Source organism: Bufo gargarizans, chromosome 4 (genome assembly GCF_014858855.1).
Source record: "Bufo gargarizans isolate SCDJY-AF-19 chromosome 4, ASM1485885v1, whole genome shotgun sequence".
NCBI lineage: Eukaryota > Metazoa > Chordata > Amphibia > Anura > Bufonidae > Bufo > Bufo gargarizans.
The window spans coordinates 430,082,344-430,095,713 of record NC_058083.1 but is presented as its reverse complement, the minus strand read 5'-3'; the positions used below and the strand labels follow the sequence as shown (position 1 = coordinate 430,095,713).

Sequence of the window (13,370 nt, the reverse complement as noted above, 5' to 3'; positions counted from 1 at the left end):
GTGCGGACTGTTGGGGGGAAAATACTCGGCGAGTGGCAGTTTTTTGTGAAGTCACCGGGAGAGGTCAACATGGCCATATGTAGAATATGTGGGCAGAAGGTGAAGCGTGGCCAGGATTCCAATGTTGGCACCATGGCCCTGGGTCAACATATGAAGTGTCACCATAAAGTGGCCTGGGAGAACCGTGGCTGAAATGTGGTGGTCCAGCCTGCCGCAGCGACCTCTGCACACCCAGTGGCACGCACCCGGTTTCAGCCAGTCAAGGCTCCACCACCTCAGCCGAAGGGAGCTGTCTGTCATTCCCTTCTTCTGCTGGTCCAGATGCTCCTGCTCCTACCCCTTGTCAGTCATTCCGTCAGCAATCGATCACTTAAGCAATTGCCAAGAGACAACGGCACAGAAGCTAAACATGCTCCTGTTCAAGTTGTTGGTGCTGCAGTCCCTCCCTTTCCAATTGGTGGACTCTGCACCTTTCAGAGAACTGATGGCTTGTGCCAAGCCGAGGTGGAGAGTCCCAGGTCGTAATTTCTTTGCGAAAAAGGCAGTACCAGCCCTTCACAAATATGTAGAACAGAAGGTGGGCCAGTCCTTGAGCCTGTCGGTGTCTGCCAAAGTGCACGGCAGCGCCGTGTGGAGCTGTAACTACAGTGAGGGACAGTACATATCCTTTATGGCCCACTGGGTGAATGTGGTTCCTGCACAGCCATACCAGAAACTTGGCCAGGTCACGCCGCTTCCGCATACCTCAGCCTCCACTGCTGGCACAAGTCACAGTGCCCCTCCAGCATACCACATATGCAGGGCACGGTGGTGTCACGCAGTTCTGCACCTCGTTTCCCTGTGCGAACAGAGTCACACAGGGGAGGAACTGCTCCGTGTGATTCATCAAGAAATTGAATGCTGGCTTTCTCCGTGACAAATGAAAATCGCAACCATGGCGACCAACAAAGGGAAGAACATAGTGTCGGCGCTGCATCAAGGAAGGTTGAGCCATGTGCCCTGCAATCTTCCACCCATCTGCAAGACATCCTAAAAATGACCAGGAAACTTTGCATGCACTTCAGCCACTTGTACATCGCAAAGCACACCCTTCTTGAGCTGCAGCAGTAGAACGGCATCCCCCCAACATAGGCTGATATGCAATGTTTCCACCCTTTGGAATTTCACCCTCATATGTTGGACCGACTATACAAACAGAGAAAGGCCATCAACGATTTCTTGATGATGCAAACGGATAGGAGTACTCCCCTGTGTAACTTCGATGTCAGCCACTGGCAGCTCATGTGTGACACCTGCCGTTTGCTCAGGCCCTTTGAGGACACAACGTTATTTGTCAGTCGCCAGGACTAGGGGATGAACAACGTCATTCCACTTCTTCATGTCCTGGAACAAATGCTGGTAAGAATGGCTGGTCAGGGGACAGGAGACATGGAGCCTAGATCTCACGGCCAAAAAAGCCCTGTGGGGGCTGAACTGGAAGAGGAGGAAGAGGGGGAGGAGGACATTGGAGCACAGGCAATGTGTAGAGAAATGGATGTTTTTTCTACTCAGCTGACAGGAAAGGAGGAGCAGAAGCAGCCAGAGGAGCTACAGGGTGATGAGGAAGACGAGACAGAGGACCCGGACACACCGTGGCAGTATGCAGTGGAGATAGAGGCAGGGAATCCATCCAAGTCACTTGCACCAATGGCCTGATGCATGCTCACTTGCTTGCGTAGTGGCAGCCGAATTGTCACCATTCAGCAGAGGGATGACTTCTGACTCTCAACCTTGTTGAACCCTCGCTACCGGTCCAGAATGGGGGCATTTTTTACACCCACTGAGAGGGAGGACAAACTGAACTATTACAGAGATATCCTATGTAGTTAGTTGGCCGCTGCCTATATGCGCCATGGTCCATCCGCTTGCAGATCTGACCGGGGGGCCCTCTGCGCTTACGTTCCACTGCCATGGCTGCTGGGGAGGGGTGGGGTGGCAGGAGCAGTACCAGCTCCATCAGCAGCAGCCTCTGAGTCTACAGTCGCTTATGAGTAGCTTTCTTCACCCGCATAGTGAAGAAACTACTCACCAGAAGCAGCAGCAGGTAGACCTGGAGTAGGACCTGAACCAGCAGGTGGTGGCATACTTGGACAGCACCCTGCCACCCCACATTGAAGAACCGCTGGACTACTGGGTAGCCAAACTGGATTTGTGGCCGTATATAGCAGAGTTTGCCCTGGAAAAGCTGTCCTGCCCGGCCAGTAGTGTTGCATCAGAGTGGGTGTTTAGTGCGGCAGGGGCCATAGTTACCCCAAGGAGAAGTCGCCTGTCCACCCAAAATGTGGAGAGACTGACCTTTGTCAAGATGAATCAGGCGTGGATTAGCCAGGATTTCCAACCACCAATTCCTGATTCATCAGACTAGATCATCTATGGTGCCACACCAACATTTTGATTAAAGAGACCGGTTTCCTCTGACTACCTTCCTCAGCTACTACTCTGTTGCTGCCTCCTGCCTGATGCCACACATCTGACGCCAAGTGCTCCTTCTTTCAGCCACCTTCATTAGCAGGTACTGTTATTACCACCCATCACCCCACTCTGTTACCAGTTCACTTTGTGGTCTGCTAATGCTGCTGCTGCTACTGCTATCTCCACATTATCTGGTCTCCTGATGCTGCTGCCATATCTACACTATGTCACCTTGACACTCTGTGGTATCCTCCTGCTGCTACTGCTGCTGCCATATCCACATTATGTCAACTTGCCACTCTGTGGTATCCTCCTTCTGCTGCCAGATCCAAATTATGTCACCTTGCCACTCTGTGGTCTCCTGATGCTGCTTCCACCTCACCACTATGTCATAGGTCCACTCTGTGGACTTCTCATGTTGTTCCCACCCTCCCCACTTCATGACTGGTCCACTATTTTGCCTTTCGGCCTGGCTGACATTATCATTTATTTGACATTTCTTCTGATCTGTCAGAAGAAAGTAAAAATGAGATGCACAACTGATCCTGTCTGTGCAGCAGCTGTAAGGCCTGTATGGTCCCATCAGAATTGGCTTATGATTTGGTAGCCAAAAGCAGGAGTGGGTACAAAACACAGAAGACATGCAAATATTCCATTCACATGTCATCTCTGTTTTATATCCACTCCTGGCATTAAAAATACTGATGGATTATTGATCAAATGCTGACCGAGTGAAGGCGTATACTCCACGGACATGATCTGTTTTTTGGGGTTTTTGTTCTGACGGATCAGAGGAAAGGCAAATTAATCAGCGATGTAAACACAAACTTACTGCTGACACCCTCACCACTATGTCATAGGTCCACTATTTTGCCTTTCGGCCTGGCTGACATCATCATTTATTTGACATTTTCTGATCTGATGCTGATGCTGCTATATCCACATTATGTGATCTTGCACTCTGTGGTATCCTCCTGCTGCTACTGCTGCTGCCATATCCACATTATGTCACCTTGCCACTCTGTGGTATCCTCCTGCTGCTACTGCTGCTGCCATATCCACATTATGTCACCTTGCCACTCTGTGGTCTAATGCTTCTGCTGCCATATCCACATTATATCACTTTGCCACTCTGTGGTATCCTCCTGCTGCTGCCATATCCATCCACATTATGTCAACTTGCCATTCTGTGGTATCCTCCTGCTGCTGCTGCCAGATCCATATTATGCAACCTTGCCACTCTGTGGTATCCTCCTGCTGCTGCTGCCAGATCCATATTATGTAACCTTGCCACTCTGTGGTGTCCTCCTGCTGCTACTGCTGCTGCCATATCCGCATTATGTCACCTTGCCACTCTGTGGTTTGATGATGCTGCTGCCATATCCACATTATGTGACCTTCCCACTCTGTGGTATCCTCCTGCTGCTACTACTTCTGTCATATCCACATTATGTCACCTTGCCACTCTGTGGTCTCCTGATGCTGCTTCCACCTCACCACTATGTCATAGGTCCACTCTGTGGACTTCTCATGTTGTTCCCACCCTCCCCACTTCATGACTGGTCCACTATTTTGCCTTTCGGCCTGGCTGACATTATCATTTATTTGACATTTCTTCCGATCTGTCAGAAGGAAGGAAAAATGAGATGCACAACTGATCCTGTCTGTGTAGCAGCTGTAAGGCCTGTATGGTCCCATCAGAATTGGCTTATGATTTGGTAGCCAAAAGCAGGAGTGGGTACAAAACACAGAAGACATGCAAATATTCCATTCACATGTCATCTGTTTTATATTCACTCCTGGCATTAAAAATACTGATGGATTATTGAGCAAATGCTGACCAAGTGAAGGTGTATACTCCACGAACATGATCTGTTTTTTGGGTTTTTTGTTCTGACGGATCAGAGGAAAGGCAAATTAATCAGCGATGTCAACACAAACTTACTGCTGACACCCTCTCCACTCTGTCCGGGGGGTCTCTACTTGTATAAGTGTTTAATAGAACAGGTTCTGTAGACATCTATGTGGAATCAGCTGATGAGGGTGTAAAGGGACAGCGCTTCTTCTTGACGCTAACATCAACCTGAAAGGCTGACTTTATACTTGAGTTGTTTGGTCAGTTTTGACCCTGTGACTCCCCAAATAAGTGAATTATGCAGTGATTCTAAGAGCGACACCTGTTATCTGCATGTCATACGGACACACAATATTATTTCACTACCAAAGCAGACTCCCTATGCGTGTTACTGCAAGGCACAGTGTTCTACACCACTAGCAAGGCTCTCTGCAGGCAGGAAATAGCTGGTTTTTAACGTAATTCACCGCAAATTTATTTGGATCGAAGCAACATTTTTGCCAAAAATTCGACGATCCGGCGAATCAAATTTTTTAAAAATTAGCTCATCTATAAGTTATGATGATAAAATGATTGCTTGTGGGCGCTATAGTAGGACATATGATCATAACAGGGGTAGACTGGCCAGAAACCCTACAGGGAATTTCCAGGTGGGCCAATGCCCCGGATCTGATGCTCCTACAGCTGGGAGCATCAAGTACCTATGTACCTGGCTGGCGGCGACAGGTGCCCTCCTGAAGTCTGGATTCAACTGTATTGCCATCCTGAGGCAACTGTTGTGAGAAGACAGAACATGGTGCTGGCCACCACAGTGGGGCATCTTCTGAGGAGGCATTTTGTGCTGCTGGAGCATTATTTTGTGGTGCACTGTGGTATTTGGTTCTGCCTGGTTAGTATATTAGTCTATACTGTGATATTTGGTGCTGCAAAATGGTATTGCCTACTTGTAGTGGCCCCACCTACTTTTGTTGGCTCTGTCTTCTGTCAATTTGGACCTGCTTACAACACAGGGCCACTTTAAGTTTCCAATCTGCCCCTGGATCATGAAGAAAATTCTTACAAATGGTTATATAGTGTTCTCCACAAAGATGAACAGATACAAAGCCCCTAGATCAGTGATGGCTAACCTCCAGCACTCCAGCTGTGGTAAAACTACCACTCCCAAGATGCCACCTTGCTTGGCTGTTCTCAGAACTCCGTAGAAATGAATGGAGCATGCTCACAGTCGGAATTTCACCACAGCTGGAGTGACGGATGTTAGCCATCACTGCCCTAGATAAACCAGTGCCCCAGGTGATTTCAGTGTCTAGTAATGCCCTATGCCCATGTGTGTTAGAGTGGATTAGGGTGCCCCACAGAGAAAGCCCATTTGTATCTGCTGCCATATAACTACACCGCTAGTTAATTTCTAGAATCATACAGAAGGTTCCTACAAAGAAAACTATTTTTGAGCATTCTTTATGAAGGGACAGTTGGGGGTGGTTTTCCTGAAACAAGCGTCTACTTTCCTTAAACCCTTAACTTACCACATAACAAAAATCAGGTCTTGTTTTTTTGATTCTCCAGTAATATAGTGAATATCCAGCAGGGCATAGCAACATTTGTTTTCAGGGAATAAGGCTTTCAAACGTGGAAAAAAATTAGCAGAGTCATCTGATGAAATCTCTTTCCCCTCTTGCACAATGATGCATTTTTCATCTCTGCTGAAGCCAAATAAAACAACTTTCTTCCCAGATTTCTTGAGCTTCATTTCTTGGAATAACGAGATGACTGAGTCATCAACTTGGACACCCGATGCCTGTGGGAAGAGCAAAGAGCACAATTACTTAGGACCTGCATCTCTGTACAAAGAATGTATTCATCCACATGAGTCTATGGATCAAAGGGTACATCAAAGTAAATTGCCTCTTATGAACATTTACACAGGAAGCCAGCTAATGTGGTGTGTTTTGGGACTAAGGAAAGTGAATAGTACATAGAGAAAACATATAAGAATAGGAAAACATTCATGAAAACATTAAGAAATTAAAAACTTGAAAAACTAAACACAAAGCTCTAGACCTGGTTTCTTACACAGTACTTTTTGAAGTTGTTGCCAATTATTAGACAGAGTGGCCAGTGCAAAAACGTTCAATTTTTTTTGTTTTAGTTAAAATCTAAAAAATGACATGGAACATTAAAAATAACATCATCAATAATTATTTAAAAATGTTGAACATAAAAAAGGGATTTAAACAGCAGGTCATTTTCTGATGACACATTCCCTTTAAATATGGATGACCTATTTTCTGAGTAAAGCCAACAATCAGTGGGGGTGTGACTCCCAGCAACCCCAACAATCAGCTGTTGGAAGCAGCATTTGAGCGAGCACTGCAGCCTCTTCCTCGGCCTGTAACATTATGTCCATTGGGCACATGGCCTCAAATAATGGTACTAGCCACAATACCAAGCGCAGCCACTATACAGTGTATGGCACTGTGCTTGGTATACTATGAAGGGGCTATGGCACTTGTCTAAATGCTCAGGCCCCTTTCAAACAGCTGATCGGTAGGGGTACCGGGAGTTGAAGCCCCAGAGATCTGATATTGATAACCTACAATGAGCATAGGTAATCTACTTCCCAAAAACTTTAAATTAATTTAAATTAAACTTTTAATATGTGAGGCTGTCGACAAGAAGCTGATTTTGCCTAGGATATTCTTCAGAAGAGGGTGGAGCATTACTTTGTTGTCCATCAAATTTAATTTAATAATACATGGGCACCCCAAGTTCACCAGAACACGAGTGTAGGAAAGTACAATGGGTCGTCATTGATGGTAGGTATGTGTCACCAAGTTTCCTAGCCTCGGTGAAGTAATTTTCATGTGTCAGCAGCAGTTAATGCTGATTACCACTTTGATATTTAGTATGGCTGTAAATAGCTGATCCGGGACGGCTCTTACTGGGAGTAGTCAAAGTGCTGGGTGGGTGACTACTCCCCTCGTGCCAGGCAGGCTTATAAAAAACTGCCAGCACTGTCAGGTGGTGTGGATTACCTCCCTCTGACAGTGGAGCTCTGGAGATCTCTGTGCTGAGGTCTGAAGACTGTGTGTCAGGCGATCAGGCCGCCTTAAAGCATGCAAGTGGACTTTCTGATGCTGAGCATTCAGCCGGGTGTGAACTGACACCCAGGATACCAGGTGAACTTTATTTAGTTTTTTCTGTGTGTGAACAAGCACCAAGCCTGAAAAGTGACTGTTGTGTTATAAGTGTGAATAAACACTGAAGAGTGATTTACAACCTGGTCCTTTGCCTCTATACTGCGTCCGCTAACCTGCCTACCAGAGCGAATCCCCACAGCGAGGTTGAGATTTCCACTCATAGAGATACTTAATAATACTCATATACCCTAATAGCTCAACCCTTTTAAGTTTATATAAAAATGAAATGTATGTAACCATTTTTATATATAATTAACATGAGGATGAAAGGAAACAAATCGAAAATATTAGCTTTCCATTTTAGACATTGGGGGCATATGCCTAGGATGTCTGATATGAGGGGTCCCATTTTACAGGATCCGCACCTATGCTTAGAATGGAACCCGTAAAATGCCACACGGCGCACCCCGCATGCGTGGCCATCCTCCATTAATTTCTATGGGACTGCTGAAAAACAACTGAGCGCTTGCTCGGTGCACTTCCCATTCATTTCAATGGGACTTGTGAAAATATTGGTAAGATATGCAACCAATTTCTGATAGATATATCAAGGGGAGAAAAATAGAACTGGATCGCACATCCACAATGCCATGCCCAGATCTAATTAAACACGCTTCTCAGCGCAATATTAAAGTCTACAGCCCCCTATACTGCATGTTGTACAAGAGCTGATCAAAAGGCATAAGCCATTCACCACATCAAGGTTGCCTCTTTCAGTGGGACCTACTCTGACAAAAAGGCACAGCACAATGCAGTGACAAAGCGGCACTGCCCTAGTAGGCGGCAGGACCCAGGAGTCAAACAGCAACCCTGCTGGCTGACAATGCCACCCATGGCACTGGGTCTCACCAACCCACCAGCACAGCGCCACAAAAACAAAGGCCACCACGCAGTACTGCACCATGTGAACAGTTGTCTAACACAACATGTCCATTGCTATAAGTGGTAATTGACCTGCAGTTCCTGATAGTAATGGACATGTTGTGTTAGACAACTGTTCACATGGTGCAGTACTGATTGGTGGCCTTTGTTTTTGTGGCGCTGTGCTGGTGGGTTGGTGGGACCCAGTGCCATGGGTGGCATTGTCAGACAGCAGGGTTGCTGTTTGACTCCTGGGTCCTACCGCCTACTAGGGCAGTGCCACTTTGTCACTGCATTGTGCTGTGTCTTTTTGTCAGAGTAGGTCCCACTCAAAGAGGCGACCTTGGTGTGGTGAGTGGGCCTATGCCTTTTGATCAAAATGTACACTAATGCCTCTTGTACAGCATGCAGTAAAGGGGGCTGTACACTTTAATATGGCGCTGAGAAGCGTGTTTAATTAGATCTGGGCATGGCATTGTGGATGTGCGATCCAGTTCTGTTTTTCTCCCCTTTATACAATTTCTCATAGATGCAGGTCCCATCTTTGTGACTCGCACCTATTAGAACAGAGTCTCAGCTATTTTCTGCAGTCCCATAGAAATGAATGGAGGACGGCCACACAATCAGAAGTTGGGGTATATCCTACCAATATGCCCCCAATGTCCAAGATGGGAATACCCCTTTAAAATGTTTAAAGTGGCACTACCAGATCAAAATTGCCCCCTCCCATTTGTACATGTACTGGTTTACATAACAGTGTAGTTTGTTTAACCCGCTCACTACCAGTGAATAAAGCCTTTAGATTCTGTGAGATAATGGCATCTAAAGGGTGAAAAACCCAGAAGCTTGTGCTTCTTACTGGCATCCCCTGCGGTCAATGAGGATACAGGTAATTGGTTTCTATACACTGGGTCTCTCTAAAGAGACCCAGGGTATTGAATCTGCAACTCTTATTTTGGCCAGCAGGTGGCAGGCCAACATAAGAAATGAGCAATTCTGTACAAATCATAGGTCTAAAAGACCTATGAGGGTTCAGAGTTTATAAAAAAAAAAATGGTTTTGTAGGCTCAAATACGAGCTTCAACATAATAAAAAAAAACATAATTTAAAAAAAAAAATATAAAAGTTTAAATCACCCTCCTTTCCGTAGAATAAAAAATAAATACATAAGTAACAAAAAATATAAACATCATGGGCATAACCACGTCTGAAGACGCCCGTACTATTAAAATATAAAAATATTTTTCCAATACAGCTAATGGCATAACGGAAAGTGTCAAAATGGCCAATTTGACATTTTTTCATTCTCTTACCGCAAAAAATGGAATAAAATGTGATTAAAAAGTCACACACACTCCAAAATGTTATTGATAAAAACTACAGATTGTCCGTCAAAAAATTACCCCCCACACAGCTCAGTAGCTATAACTATAAAAAAAAATGTTATGGAGGTCAGAATATGGTGATGTAAAAAAATAAAATAAAATTTTTTAAACTTTAAATATATTTTTACACTATTTAGACATAAAAAATAAACTATATATATGTGGTATCGTTATAATTATACTGACCCAGAGAATAAAGGGCACAGGTCTGAAAACGGTGGAGGAATTGCATTTTTTTCCAATTCCACCCCATTTGGATTTTTTTTCTCGCTTCCCACTACATTGTATACCATATTAAATGGTGGAATTAGAAAGTACAACTCGTCCCGCAAAAAATAAGCCCATACAGCTATGTGAATGGAAAAATAAAAAAGTTATGGCTCAAGGAAGATAGGGAAGAAAAATGAAAAAACCTCCAGTATCCTAAGGGGTAACAAACTTAAATATCTATTTATGGATGTATTTTTAGTCTATTACTTTTGGTAGTTAGATCTTGATACCCATGATGAGACTTGTTGAATCCCACATCATCTGCTGTGTGGACAGGAAGTAAATTTCACTATTCATTCGTATGTGAGCCTTTATTACATGATCTTACTTCCAAAAATAACTGAAAATGCATCAATAAATTAATATATGTTTATTTATTTTACCAGGTCAATGACAAATGGGAGGAAGACAGAGATGCATTTTGGGAATACCTCTTTAACCCCTTAATGACCAGGAAATTTCATTTTTTTTTTTTCATTTTCATTTTTTACTACCAGCCTTCCCAAAGCCATAACTTTTTTATTTTTCCATTCACATAGCCATATAGGACTTGTTTGCGGGACAGGTTTTACTCTCTAATGGCACTATTTACTGTTACATACAATGTAGTGGGAAGCAGGAAAAATTTCCAAATGGGATGGAATTATATGAATGCCACAACAATGGGCCTCAGGATCTTGTCACAGTATCTCTGTGCATTCAAAATGCCATCAACCGGATTCTCCAGATCCAGTTGTTAAAATTACGGCTGGATCGGAGAACCGTGTTACAGGCTGAATCCCGATCCGGTGCAGCGGTAGATGAGTGCTTGCATTGTGGAAGCACTTATCTCCCTACATTCATCTGTATCACCATCCTCAGGACGGCGATGCAGATGAACACTGCAGCAGAGCAAGGGAGAGGCGTCTGTTTTTTTTTTTCTTTTCTGTAGCGCGCTGGTGGCATTGTTGGCACATGGGGACACTATGAGGGTATCTACTGGGGGCATGGCTGGCACATGGGGAACACTATGGGGGTATCGATTGGGGACATTGCTGGCATAAGGGGGACACTATGGGGGTATCGATTGGGGACATTGCTGGCATAAGGGGGACACTATGGGGGCATCTACTGGGGGAATTGCTGGCATATGGGGGACACTATGCGGGCCATCTACTGGGGGCATTGCTGGCACATGGGGGACAGTATGGGGACATTACTGGCACTTCATGGGGACACTATGGCGTTGGAGGGGGGAAGAACACTATGGGGACATATTATATAGGCACGTTATGGGGCCACAACGAAGGGGCATTTATACTGGCACATTCTAGGGGACACTATGGGGGATCCTATACTGGCACATTATGAGGGCACTATGGGGAAGAGAAGAGGAGCACTATGTGGGCATTTACTAGGGGTATTTTATACTTGCACACATTATGGGGGCACTATAAAGACATTAGCTCAACTGGAGGCACTGAGGGAATTTTTTTTATACTGGCACACAGAACTGGAGTATTTTTGAACTTGTGCACATTGTTATTATTATTGAAGGTGGCAAGGGAGGTGTTAAGAAGGTAGGAGGATGATGGAAAAGTAGGAACCTAAGATGTCTTTTGTCAAACTGCAGAGACGAGAGATGGGTGAAAAATCATCATGGCGGTCTGGTCTCAAAGGAGAAGATGAAGAAAGAGAAGGTCTGCATCAGAGGAGAAGTCACTTGATGTAAGAGGTATGTGGTGCTGTATTCTGGATAGCACAGAATATAATATGTATGCAAATATGTATTTAGTGCTAGGTACAAATGTGTATAAAATGTATATGGTGTAGGTAAATCTACTCACCATAAGGCTACTTTCACACTAGCGTTATTCTTTTCCGGCGCTGAGTTCCGTCACAGGGGCTCTATACCGGAAAAGAACTGATCAGGCATATCCCCATGCATTCTGAATGGAGAGTAATCCGTTCAGGATGCATCAGGATGTCATCAGTTCAGTCATTTTGACTGATCAGGCAAAAGCTAAAACCGTAGCATGCTACGGTTTTATCTCCGGCGAAAAAAACTGAAGACTTGCTTGAATGCCGGATCTGGCATTTTTTCCATAGGAATGTATTAGGGCTGGATCTGGCATTCAAAATACCGGAATGCCGGATCCGTCCTTCCAGTCTGCGCATGCACAGACCTTTAAAAATGAGAAAAAAAATTAATACCGGATCAGTTTTACCTGATGACACCAGAAAAACAGATCCGGCATTGCAATGAATTTTTCTGACTGATCAGGGATTTTTCAGACTGATCAGGATCCTGATCAGTCTGAAAAATGCCCGATCAGTCAGAAAAAATGACATGCATTTGCATACAGTTTGCCTGACGGAATCAAACAACGCAAGTGTGAAAGTACCCTACGATGCACCTGCACATAAGACACACCTAGGTTTTTGAGGAGGAAAATAAGAAAAATAAATATTTTGAACCAAAACATGTGCTTTTGAACTAATAGTGGTCTGTGGATGACACTATTATGGGGGATCTGTGGATGATGCACTGTTATGGGGGATCTGTGGATGGCATTGTTATGGGGGGGATCTGTGGATGGCACTGTTATGAGGGGAATCTGTGGATGGCATTGTTATGAGGGGGATCTGTGGATGGCACTGTTATAGGGGATCTGTGGATGGCACTGTTATAGGGGATCTGTGGATGGCAATGTTATGGGGGATCTGTGGATGGCACTGTTATGGGGGATCTGTGGATGGCACTGTTATGGGGGATCTGTGGATGGCACTGTTATGGGGGATCTGTGGATGACACTGTTATGGGGGATCTGTGGATGGCACTGTTATGGGGGATCTGTGGATGGCACTGTTATGGGGGATCTGTAGAGGGTACTGTTATGGGGGCATCTGTGGATGACACTGTTATGGGACATCTGTGGATGACACTGTTATGGGGGCATCTGTGGATGACACATATATAGCATTTTATGCTATATATGTGTCATCCACAGATATCCCCCATAACAGTGTCCCTGTGAACAATAAATAGTGACCCTAATACAAGTGGGGGCTGGCAACTTGTGTTAAAATTGCTGCGGGGCCCGGTGCAGTCACTGTACTCTAATACTGGGCCCCGCACACACAAGTATTCAGATGTAAACTGTAGGCAATTGATATGTTAACTGTAGGCAATCCATATTTAAACTACAAGGTAGTGCAATCCGCATACCTTAGTACTCACTATTGAACGCCCATACTTGAAGGCAGGCTGGCCGGTCACACACTTCCTCATGGCGCATGCTCCGCCTGCTTCATTAATAAAGTGGGTGGAGCATGCGCTTTGAGGAACTGAGTGACCGGCCAGCCTGC

General features: G+C 44.9%; 1 protein-coding gene across 1 annotated transcript in view; it reads right to left on the bottom strand.

The window, feature by feature from the left end:
• The window catches only part of DSTN (destrin, actin depolymerizing factor), a 58,392-nt gene that overhangs the window by 32,376 nt on the left and 12,646 nt on the right, over positions 1–13,370 (bottom strand). Inside the window, exon 2 of the mRNA XM_044291964.1 lies at positions 5,833–6,104. Within this exon, the coding sequence (XP_044147899.1) occupies positions 5,833–6,104 (272 nt within the window). The remainder of the gene's footprint in view (positions 1–5,832; positions 6,105–13,370) is intronic.